Genomic DNA, 12369 nt, shown 5'->3' on the forward strand with positions numbered 1-12369 from the left:
ACCACTCTTAAGTACAGTGGTACCTCGGGTTACATACGCTTCAGGTTACATACATTTCAGGTTACAGATTCTGCTAACCCATAAATAGTACATCGGGTTAAGAACTTTGCTTCAGGATGAGAACATAAATCGCTTGGCGGTGGCACGACAGCAGTGGGAGGCCCCATTAGCTAAAGTGGTGCTTCGGGTTAAGAACAGATTCAGGTTAAAAACGGACCTCCGGAACGAATTAAGTACATAACCAGAGGTACCACTGTATATGAAAGTATGTGTGTAGGTGCCTTTCAATGTCCTCATTGTTCCAGTTTAAATAGGATCAACCAAGGCTGGAGAGTCAAGTGGTGAAGATGACTCACAAGTAAGCGCATCGCTCAGCACCTCCATGGGCGTCTGTCTCCAATCTGATAGCCTAATGCATCTCTGGCTGTGAATGCAATTTATTCAGCTCTACCACCTGCTACCCTCCAAAGGTCTCCTGCTTCTTCAAGAACAAACAAACAACAAAAATCTTCCTGCATCTTGAAAGACTAAGTCATTTAATTGTTAAGCGTTTGTTGACCAACATCAGGTGCATGCCTCAAGACTCTTGGCTCTTTTGGGCTGCTTCTTAGTAACATGACGAAAGGCCCATCCAAACCTGCCCACAAAATCCACACTTTGCATAATCTCAGTTTGTCCACTGGCAGCCCATCCCTGAGCAGTTTATATTTGGATGAGATTTTAACCAAAGTTTCCATGTCTATTCTCCCTTTTCCACTGTTTGCTGTTTCAAGCAACTCTGCATAATCTGCACCACCTCAAAAACACCCACTTAAAAAGGGGGGGAACAAGGGCACCCACGGAAAACTAGTGGGAGCACTTTTAAAGTGGAGCAGATTTCATTTTTGGATTTTCCAAGGATGGGAAAACTCCGGAATTAGCAGGAGAAAGTTGGAGACAGCAGCTGTCTCCCGTGCCAGTTATATGGACAATTGGAAATTAAAAAAGGATGGAGGGGGTCCACATTAAGCTGGGATGTGGATGGGCCCTGAGTTCCTCTGCAAAATGACTCAGAAATAGCTGGACTCTCCCCTAAGAGGCGAGAGATGTTTTGGGAAAGGAGCAAACTTTCCTCTCCAGACTGCAGCTTGAGTGAGACTACTACAGGCTAGACAGGGAGAGAGGTTGGAAGCTGTTTGAGCTCCATAAACTAAGTTACATCTTAGTAGCTGGGGTGGGGAGCTAGTTTCCTCTCCCTAGAGCAGCCTCCCCCAACCTGGGAAGTCTACAACTCCCATCAACCCTAGCTGGTACTGTATAGACAAAGGTAAAGGATATTAGAAGCCATTGTGAGAAAGAGGTGTATGTTCAAAACATCTGGAGGGTACCAGGTTGGGGTCATTTGCCCTAGAGAGCAGGTGACTTTGTAACACCATGTACCTTAAGGTAAGCACAATATTTTCTGTATATTTGTAAATACATCCAAATATTACGAAACACCAATAAGCCCAGTGGTATCTGGTGCCCCCTTGAATCGGTAAGGCTTACTAATAAGTCATGGTGGGGATGGCCAAATCCTGGTTCTCTCTTTGTGAAGAAACAGTGGACACTTAAACACTGCAGTTTTATTAATTTATTTTAGAAAACCACAATCCATTAAAACAACAACAGATCGCTAAACAGTTTATAACAGCAGCAATCATTGCAGCTCAATTAATATTTAGCACCAAAGTGCCTTACTTTGTTTCAGAAGGGGGTCTCAGCTATCACAATTTCTAATGTGGGTTCATGCCAAAGAAGCTGTACATTATTCAGAAGTAAGCCCCACTGAACTCCATGGGGATTTCTTCCCTGTTAAATATGTACAGAATTGCAGTCTGAATTTCTTGAAAGGTGCCAGACAGGACGGTTAACAGAGGACATAGCCAGGACCCTGATGAGTTGTGCCAAATACAAAAGTGTCCTGGCTTGATAATCTGAATTAAAGACTGCCCTGTTTAAATTTTCATCATAGCTATCTCCAATTCCCTTGTCCTATGCAGCACTACTCAAAAGGAAGACACCACTGGGTGTGATGGGATTCCCCTTAAATAAGTATGCAGAGAGGTATGGTTTGTTTGTTTTTAAGTACTGTACAACAGAACAATAGACCTACTGTTCCAGAAAGCAAGTGAAAGCAATTACTTTCTGACATTAGTGTGCTACACACAGACACAGAGCAAAAGGCACTCTGTCCCCCCCCCCCGCTTCTTATCCTCAAGCCACACAACCAGGAGAAGAGTTTTATTTAAAAATAATGATAATTATTATTATCCAATAAACTACTTCCGCTTCCAGTTGTTCAGAGACTACACAAAAGGGGGGAGGCATGTTCAAAAGCGGGGGAAATGAGGAGGCAAAAAGGAAGGAAGGAAGGAAGGAAGGAAGGCTGATGGGGTGGAAGAAAAGGGCACCTTCATGAGGCCTGGGGAGGGGGCATAACCTGAGAGAGGGGCTGTGCTGCTCACCTGTATTGGGTATACCCCAATCAGAAAACTGAGGTTCAGTGTGAGAAGGAAACCTCAAAGGGCTTTATTTATTTTTTTTTGCAGAGGGGCAAGTTGCTCACAGAAGCTGCCGCAACTTGACTCGCTGCCCTTTTAACTTTAGGCTTCCTATATATAAACCAGGCACGTCTCACACCTCACCCTTCTTTATCCACTCCAGCAGTGGCTTCCTTCCCTTTCCTCGCGGATCCGGACCCTAACGGGTTAACCGCAGACAGCTCCTCGGTGGTGGTGGTGGTGCTGCGCTGGGGAGGGGGGCCCATTGTCTGGCATCTGCAAGGGGGCCTTGCAGCTTTATGGAGATGGGGGTTAGGGAGGTCAAGGCAGGCGCGTGTCTGTGCTTTTCAGACACACTCCCTTGTGTTCCTGGGGGGCGGGGGGGGAGAGGGATGCTGCAAATCTCAATGTGCCAGGAGGCCTGGCCTGGCCTGCCCCCACCCCTAGGGAGCAGGGGGCAAGGTTGCAGAAAGGAGGGGGGGCGGACGGGTTGTCCCCGCAGTGTGTGCAAAGATCCAAGACCAACTGCGCTTCCTGCATACAATGAGCAAAGGCACAGCTGAAAAACTCGGAAGGACAATTGAAGCCTACCCCCCCTACCCTACTCCACCCCATGGCTGCCTGCGTGTGTGTGTGTGTGTGTGTGTGTGTGTGTGTGCACGAGCGCATGGGCACATGTGTTTAGGTGGTGGTTTCTTTCCCCCTTCCCCAATGAATACCTGGGGGTAGACAAGGGAAGCTTATTTTTAAAAGAAGTGTGCCAAAAAACCCACCACAACTGCTTTGAAAATAATCCCGGAGACGTTTCATACAGAGAAACTGTGGAAGAGCACATTTGAAGCACATTTCCAACCCCAAACCGCCCCCCCCCCAAGAATCCCGGGAACTGCCAGGAATGGGAGGTCTGTGATGGGTGAACAACAGTTACCAGGATTCTCGAGACGGTGGGTTTCCTTGGCTTGCTTTAAGTGTAGGTCGTGCACACAGTGTGCACCACACCGCTATTGTGACTGCATCTATTAAAAAGAAAATCAACAACAGCCTACCTGGTATTACCTTTGAGACCTCAAAGCACCACGGGAATCTGTGTGCAAGGGCATAGCTTAAGCCCTCGGAGCATTTCAAATAAAGGGGGTGCGTGTGCAAAGAGGGCTCCTCCGCACACGCAGGCAACACTACTTCGACAGTGCTGTGGCAGATGCCCAGATTTGGACTGGAAGGACTGCTGCTTATTCCAAGAGGAGGGGAGAGGGCAGGATACTCGGACCACCGTCGAATTCTGTGGGCCTCTTAGATTGTGCCTCCTAGGCAGAGACATCTAGGAGGCACCTGAGCAGGGTGAGATATGGGGCTACCAAGAAATACTTTAGTTCTCTGTCTGAAGGGCTGGCACTGCTAGAAGATAGCTTCCAGATAAAATCCTGTCTGGTACAAACCTATATACATATACATGTACAAATACACGTGTGTGTGTGTTAGATATTTATCTATACCCCACATTTTTTTCCTGACGGGGACTCCAGGTGGCTTACAGATTAAGATAAGAACCGCTTTTTAAATAAATCAAAGATAAAGAACCTTCAGAAGGGGAGCCAGGGGAGCGGACAATGATTCTTAATTTGCCCATCCTCAGTTAGCAACACTGGACAGGAGACGAGGCAGGCGCCACACAGCTTACCTGGTCACAGTCTTCCCCACTATGACGAGATGCCTTTCTGTTTAAATTACAGGAATTGTTTCTAAATGTGCATCGATGCATGTAAATTAGCATTTGCAAAGGGGATGCAATCCGCACCCTCTTTTATCCTCCCCCCCCCCGGGGATGCAGTGACTGGCTATCCTAATAGAGGAATCCCTTTGGTGTTCAGGAGGAACAGGGGCAACTTTACATCCTATAAATAACCCCCTTACCCAGAACCTGGGGCTAGATTTCCACTTCCCCTATCCACTGATTAATTTCTACATTGAGACGGCAGGGCTATCTCAGAAACCTGGGATCTCCTTGCCCCATGTATATGTGGACACCCAGTGCTGAAGAAAAGACGCTTTGCACATGCTTAGAAGCACTCTCACCACGATCATAACTTGCTAGAGTTGAGAGTGCACATGAAAGGAGGAGTTCCAGCAAGGGCAGGGCACTTTATCCCTTCTGTAAACGTTGTTGCACACTGCCAATATGGTATGAGGGATGGTCTAAAAATAATGAAAAGTAGTAGTCCTGGCTCAAAGCAGGTTGAGTTTAGAACAGGGATCAGTTGGGGTTTGCAATTCCTTCCTTATGTGGTTCAGAGCCGAACATAGGAAGCTGCCTTATTCTGATTGGTACCACCGGCACACCTAAACAAATATTGTCTATACAAAAGGTAGCCAATATGGTGCCCTCAAAATGTTGCTAGCCTACAAGTCCCATCAGCCCCAGCAAGCTTAGCCAGTGGCTAGGGGTGCTGGGACTTGGAGTCCAACGGCATCTAGAGCGGAGCTTTCTAAATTTTTCATGTTGGTGACACACTTTTTGGACATGCATTATTTCGCGACACAGTAGTTCAGTTTTACTAGCCAACTGGAGGTTAAACTAACCTCTTTCCAGCTCTGGGAGGAGTGTGGGGAGCGTCTGCACAGCACAGCTACACACTGCAGCTGACATACTAATGTATTAGGACACACAGTTTGGAAAGCTCTGATCTAGAGGACACCTTTTTGGCTTCGCCCATCATGCTTCTCCATCCTGGTACCCTCCAGGTGGACTGGAACTCCCACTGGAAATTTGCAGATTGGGGAAGACCATCAAGTGCATAACATATTTGGAGCCTCAGCTAGAGATGCAAAGGATTGAAGTGGGGTCTTATGTGTGCAGGGGCGGAGGAAGGGGGGCGGAGAGAGCGGGCCTCTCCCGGCTCCATCTTTTGGGGGGCAGCGCGCTGCCATCACGCCGCCAAAACTGCGATCGGCAAACCGCCCTCCGGCGCATTTCCTCTCGGGAATCCGTCCGCCACCGCTCCCCCTTAGCTTTCCTTGCTTTTCAAGCATTTAATTCCCAAGCCTCTTATCTTAAACGCCTCTTTCCTGCTACTTTTATTCTGCTACGTCCGTGCATCTTTCTGCGAGTGTAGCTGCTGCTACTTTTAATTGGTTACGTTCCTGTGCCTTTCTTTCAGAGAGTCTACTGTTGCAACCATTGTTTTGTTACATTCGCGTGCCTTTCCTGGAGTGAGGCTACAGTTGCTATTGTTTTTGTTACTATCGTGTATGCTGTTGTCAGCCCGTTGTATTTTGTGAGTGGGTCTGTTAAGTTTTCTGGGCAGCTGCATTTGGAATCTCTCCGTCCTGCGCCCACGCGCCCTTGGCCAGGGTCATTGCTTCGGAGTTATCTATTTGCCACTACCGCGCAAGCCCCTGACTGGGCAAGATCGCTCTGACTCCCCTCTCCCCCTCTAGTGCAGTCCCCCTCTTTGCAATCTTTGTATAATTGGCAAGCAGTTTAGCTTTAAACTTTTGGAGGGGAGCTAGTTCAAAGTTGGGGGGAAAGAGTTTAAAGAGCTTATGCTCACAATGTAAATAAATAAGAAAATAACACTGTTAACTGCAAGTATCTTATTTTTCCTTCTTTTAATAATTTCAGGGGGGCGGCGTGACAAAAAAAAAAAATCGCATCCTGGTACCAATTTACCTTGCTGCGCCTCTGTATGCATGCAGAGCTGGGCTGTACCACTGAGCCGGGCTCTACCGCTGGAAAACTGCACTTTTTGCAGGGAGAAGACAGCCTCCAGCTCTACAGTGGTGCAAGTGTTCAGTGTCTCGGTTCTCCACCCCCATGGATTTTCAGGCTCAGCTGCATACATGCAATGCTCAGAGGCTCCAGGTCAGTACCTCCCCCCCCCCCCATGCTTACAGCCACCTTCATTTATTCAGCAGGCAGCGCATGCTAAATATTGAAATGAATCTACACAGAACATGCTGCCCCTCCTGCGGCCTCTAGAAGGCCAGACCTAGCCCCACCAACAGATGACAGTGGCGGATGGTAGGCCGCCCTAGATGATGGATCTTGGTCTGGGTAGGGGCGAGGGCAAGGGCAGGGGAGCTGAAGGGCTCTGAAAGGCTGGCAGGAGCACTTTGTGCTTCTTCCCTCTCAAGATGGCAAGGGAAGGGAACTGACAGAGGTGTCGTGCCCCTTCCACGAGGACCTCAAACAAACCTTCAGCGGCCACTTACAAGTTCCCTCCAGGAAGCGAGGTCACTCATTTACAGTCATAGACTGGGACACGGCCGCCACTGCTACCCACAGACAAATATTGCTGCGTTTATTAATATCTCCTTGGGAGTTCAGTGGCAAAGCACCTGCTTTGCATTCAGGAGGTCTCAGGTTCAATCCCTTGATGGCGATGAGGGGGCGGGAATCCCTTTCCTTCTGGAGAGTTGCTGCTCTCTGTCAGAGCAGGTATGTATAAAGTAGCTTGCTATCTCCACCATCTCCACCCAAGCAGCTGAGTTTGGCCCAAGGACTTGCTTTCAGCGGCACATTTCAACCTGCAAAACATGTCCTGCAGTAGAATATATTTATTAAAATGCTTTCGATTACATGCAGAGTGCCCTTTCCTCTGCTATGGAGAAAAGTAGCCTCTGTAAGCAATAAATGCTGGAGCACAAGGTGCTTCTCACATTGGGGAAACTTTCAGTCATGCTAACTCATGTATTTTTGATATATGCATGTGTGCCTGACCGAATGTGCATATGTGTGATTATATATATAGGAAAGAGAGGTCTGGGGGCAGGGGTGCCAACTTGAATAAAATATGGGGGGGGCAGGTAAGCCCCACCCCGCATAATTGATCACATGACACGGCACACACTTGCGCACACATGCACTATTTGAATGGCAATGCCCATCAACTTGGGGGCAGCCCCCTTAAACATTTTATTGGGAAAGCAAAGGGACCTCAGCCCCTGGGAGTTGACTCCTATGTCTGGGGGAGAGAATAATGTAGCTAAAGATAAGGCATGAATGCAACAAGGGTTGTATTACCTCCTGGTTGTAAGCAGTGAAGCTGAAATAGAAAATGGGGTTTCTGACCCAAAGGTGGCATCGTTTTAAAGGCACTTTACCTACCGGCTCAGGACGCAGGTGGCGCTGTGGGTTAAAGCCTCAGCGCCTAGGACTTGCCGATCGAAAGGTCGGCGGTTCGAATCCCTGCGGCGGGGTGCGCTCCCGCTGCTCGGTCCCAGCGCCTGCCAACCTAGCAGTTCGAAAGCACCTCCGGGTGCAAGTAGATAAATAGGGACCGCTTACCAGCGGGAAGGTAAACGGCGTTTCCGTGTGCAGCTCTGGCTCGCCAGAGCAGCGATGTCACGCTGGCCACGCGACCTGGAAGTGTCTCCGGACAGCGCTGGCCCCTGGCCTCTTGAGTGAGATGGGCGCACAACCCCAGAGTCTGTCAAGACTGGCCCGTACGGGCAGGGGTACCTTTACCTTTACCTTACCTACCGGCTCTGTCAAATCGCAATTGTAGGGTTGATGTGAACTTGCTCCAAGCCACCGAGGAGAGCTGGGCTCTCCAGCCAAATAAATTGATACACCCTGAACTAAGCCGATTCCTCTTCTCCGGCTTTTCCTTCTAGCAGTGGATGAAAAAAACGGGGTTTGCAGGCTTAACTGGGATTTGCCCGCTGTCTCTTGTTCGTCTTTCTTGCTTTTCCAAAAAAGCCCAGCAAAGGGTTAACCTTCCCCCAGACCCCCGCTCGCCCGCCCGCCCTGCCTGGCCCGTTGATGCTGTCAGCCTCCCTGGGGGATCAGCCCGCAGCCCACCCCCCTTTTGTGGCGGCCCGGCGTGTGCCACCCCTTGCCCCCAATCTGCATAATGGCAGGGCCCACGCGCCAGGGCCAGTGCTCCCATCTGCCGCTCGCCCCCACGGGACCCGCAGCCACGCAACCAGCGCAGCGCCCATTGGCTGCCCCGCACCAGCCATCTGCAGCTTCCAGCCAGCACAATAGGCGCCCGGGCCTTTATAGAGCGGGGCAGCCGCCGTGCTTGCTCCCAGAGGCCAGCTGGCTCCGCGCTGAAGACACGACAGCGGGCACGGGCAAGAGACGCCGCCGACGTCGCCACCACCAGCAGCAGCAGCCTCGGCTAACAAAAGCCTGAGCAGGACGCGCCAACGGGAGAGCCCCTGCGCCAAGTTTAGAAGCCTCTTCTCTTGCAGGGCCCGCAAAGCAGCAACAGGTGCCAGCAGCCCCCTCGACGTGCGCCGCCGTGCCAGGCCCCTGGTGCCCAAGGGCTAAGCGCCAGCGCCCTTCTCCGCCCTCCTTCGAGCCGCTCAAGATGCCCCGGGGGTTCCTGGTGAAGAGGACGCGTCGAGAAGCGCCCATTTCCTACCGGATCCGGACCCCGCAGAAGGAGGTGGATGGCGGCGGGGTGCCGTCGGGGCTGCTGCTCCCCGGAGGGGTCTTGGCCTTGCCCTCCTCCGCCCCAAGGAAGCTGCCCCGGGCCGGGGGGCTGCCAGACTGCCCGGCCCCAGGGCCCAGCCCTCTGCGCCTGGCGGGAAGCGCCGCGCCGCTGGGCAGCTGTCTGGAGCGAGGGGGCCTCCATTCGGGATCGCCGGCCCCGGGCGCGTCCGCCCCGACGTGCGCCTCGCAGGCTCTGGGCACCGGGTCGGCTTGCGCGCCGTCGACTAAGCAGCCCAGCGCCCTGGCGCCCGCGAAGAGGGCCGTCGGGGGTGGCGGCGCAGCCCCTGCCCGAGGGGCGGTGGTACTGCTGGGCGCCTTCGTGTGCCAGCTGTGCCAGGAGTCCTACCCGGGCCCGTTGGCGCTGGCGCAACACTGCTGCTCCCGCATCGCCCGCGTCGAGTACCGCTGCCACGAGTGCAGCAAGGCCTTCAGCTGCCCGGCTAACCTGGCTTCCCACCGGCGCTGGCACAAGCCCCGGGGCGGAGGCGGCGGGCACGCGGGGGGCACCACCAAGGAGAACGAGAGCCCCGAGCCGGGCAACGCGCCCCGGGGGGCCCTGCCCCACCCCGGCGCCGCCGAAGGGAGCTACTTCTGCTCGCATTGCCCCAAGCGCTTCCGCCGCCGGGCCTACCTTGGCAAGCACTTGGCTCTGCACAGCACCGGAGGGCAGGTGCTGTCCGAAAGCCAGTGCCTCCGCGGCAATCTCGCCCCTTGGCCCAAGAAACCCTTTTAAGAAACCCCGCCAGGACCGGGATCGAGGACGCCCTCTCAGAGAGTGCTGAGAAGGGGGGGGGGACTGCATTGCCAAGGCCTGGCCCTACAGGCCCCTGCCCCAGCTGTCCGGATTGGGGAGCCAGGGCTAGCCAGATACCCGTGTTGTGCCACCGGCCGTTCTCCATCACCCGCAGTCTGCAGGACAGAAAACGAACTTCTGTGTGATCCGAAGGCTGGCACCTTTTCTCGATGATTTTTCAGTGTGACTCTGAAGCTGCTACGGCCTTTGTGGGGACCTAAATGTATTGTTTTATTTGTTGGGAGCCAGAGTGCAGAACTTCTGTTGCACTTCACAACGGATTCTTGCATGGACCCTGAACTAAGATCTGTGGCGCCAGATTACCGGTACAAAGACAATTTCGACTTTCTCAGTTCCCAGCTTCCAGCTGAAACTGTGCAGTGAGAATGGCAGTTCCCAGCATGTACAGCCTCCCCAAGAACAGATTGAAATGCAAGAGGCATCATCCAGTGAAGAACTGATCTTCCAGTGCGGTTTTCAGGGTGCAAGGGAATAGGAAGTGGGTATTAGTGAGAATGCGGACAGCTGGAATTTGAGATTGTGATTATGTGATAGTAAAAGAAGCATTTTGAAAAAAAAAAGGCAAACCTGCCTTGTCTCTCCTCTTTCTGTGTAAGAGTTTTGCATTATTGGACACATGGTGTCTCATTGCCAGAGGTGGTAGTCATGCTTGTGAAACCACGTGGTTTTATTCCAAATGTGTTTGGAATACATTCAGAAACAAATCTGCTGTTTTGATTTCAGATTCGTTAATCCATACACAATGTCACAGAATCAATGAACATGGGTAAAACGTCATACCTGAAGCTTTGGCGCATTTAATGAAAACAGATTGTACCCCTTAGGTTTGGTTGCAGATTGGGGAAAGTTTTTTTTTTTTTTTAATGCTTTTCTCCAAGTAAGAAAAGTCATTAGCGAGGAACATCCCTGCCTAAGCCTGTTGCTGATGCACTACTTTTCTGCTGACAGGGAGCCTTTTCTTTGCATGGGAGATTGTTCAAAAACATGATCACTCCACATGCATTATTCTTGGAAGGATGTGTAAACTGGGCTTGAGTTAAAAGAAATATGCACTTATCCATAAACTTCTAATTCAAAAGCACATTCTAGAGCAGCACTTTCACAAATCTGGGAAGCCCATTCAAATTATTCTACCCCAGTAAGCACAGAGTCCAGTAAGGTTAATCAGAGCACTGTTGAACTTGCTCTGCAAAGGGTGATGCTCCCTTTAGCCCATCAGACTGGGTGCACAACAATGGTTTGAGAGTAATTACACCCTGTTAAGCTGCCTCGTGAAACACCCTCCTTGCTGCTGAACAATGCTGTGTGCACAAACCCAGGTGTGTGTGTTCTTTGTGTTGTTTAATGCACTGTCATTGGGTTGCATTTGTGTCGTCCTACACCTCCAGCCTCCCCTGTAGCACCACCCACAAGCTGGATGGTGTCCTAAAAAGGCGGCGGGGAGGGGGAGTAGGTCCCTCCCTCCTCTGCCTTGTTTGAAAGACCTTTGCTAGTTATGAGAGAGGAAGAGGTGGAAAGTCCCTCTCCATATGCTCAGAATTGGTCATGATTTCAGAGTTTTAAAAAATGGCCCCCTGAACTTTTCTAACGGCAAAGGATACTCTGAGCTTGGGAAAGGGAGAGCACAGCCTTTATTTTGTCTCTCTCCTTTCTTTTAATGTCAAATACTGTGTGTGTGTGTGTATGTGTTTACTCAGCAGCATGGAATGCTGTCTGCACTTGCTCAGGGGCACCCTCTTGTTTATTATCACTTCGCTAAGCCCTGGCATTACAAAAAGGTTACCGCTTGGATCAGGCTGATAGCTTGTTACGAATCCTCAACAGAATGTACTTTGTAAATGTACAGCTTGTCCCTTCAAGCTCAGGGCAAAGTCGTGAAAGGGGCATGAAGGTCTTCTCTCTCACACAGATACATATGCTCTCCGAAAGGGTGTTCCTTTCCCACAAGCATTCTTCACCAGTGATATATCATAGAAGAATGCCAGCTGTGACCCTTTATGATTATAGTGTGTGCCATAGAGAGAAGGGCAGCCCTCACACAGTCCAGGTGAGCCCATCCTCAGGAGTGGCCCTCTGCGGGCACAAGTGGAACTTCATCTAAGCAAACGCTGAGGTTCCGAGAAAGCTGACCACATCACACATTTGAATGGGCAAGGATCCTAAACCTCAGAAGCAGCTGCCTCTTCTTTGATCTGCTGAATTGGCCCCTTTCATTCACGCTACACTCTGAGGCGATGTGTGTTAAGCCACATCTTTTTAAGCCACTCCACTTTTTTCTTGGCGAAAGGACCTGCAAATTCTTTGGCAGCTGCTGGACTCTTCCAACGGGCACAACAAAGAGATCTGTGCAGGCCAGAATCTTGCATACTTTTCCCACTTACAAAACGTGGTCTTTGTCAAAGGCGCTGCTGTGCATGAAAAGTAGCCTTGCCCCCATGCTTTAAAACAAAACAAAACAAAAGATGCAATGGCAATCCACAAAATAAAGCTGCGGGTTGCGCACAGACACACTGCTGTGCTGACATGAAACCTGCTCAGAGGGAGCTGCTGACAACAGAAGTAACCACTGCAGCCACTGAAAGACACATTTTGCA

General features: G+C 50.9%; 1 protein-coding gene across 1 annotated transcript; it reads left to right on the plus strand.

Annotated features, from left to right (window-relative positions):
* The first annotated feature begins 8574 nt into the window (after positions 1-8574).
* LOC310834465 (insulinoma-associated protein 1-like) lies at positions 8575-10307 on the plus strand. The gene has a single exon (XM_083717952.1). The coding sequence runs from the start codon at positions 8837-8839 to the stop codon at positions 9692-9694; it is 858 nt and encodes a 285-aa protein (XP_083574078.1). The 5' UTR covers positions 8575-8836; the 3' UTR covers positions 9695-10307.
* The last annotated feature ends 2062 nt before the right edge of the window (positions 10308-12369 follow it).

The sequence above is a fragment of the Podarcis gaigeae genome (genome assembly GCF_964106915.1).
Source record: "Podarcis gaigeae genome assembly, chromosome: 16".
In the NCBI taxonomy this organism is placed as follows: Eukaryota; Metazoa; Chordata; class Lepidosauria; order Squamata; family Lacertidae; genus Podarcis; species Podarcis gaigeae.

Excerpts from the sequence above, each read along its gene's own strand:
- LOC310834465 (XM_083717952.1), top strand. The coding sequence starts at position 8,837 with ATGCCCCGGGGGTTCCTGGTGAAGAGGACGCGTCGAGAAGCGCCCATT.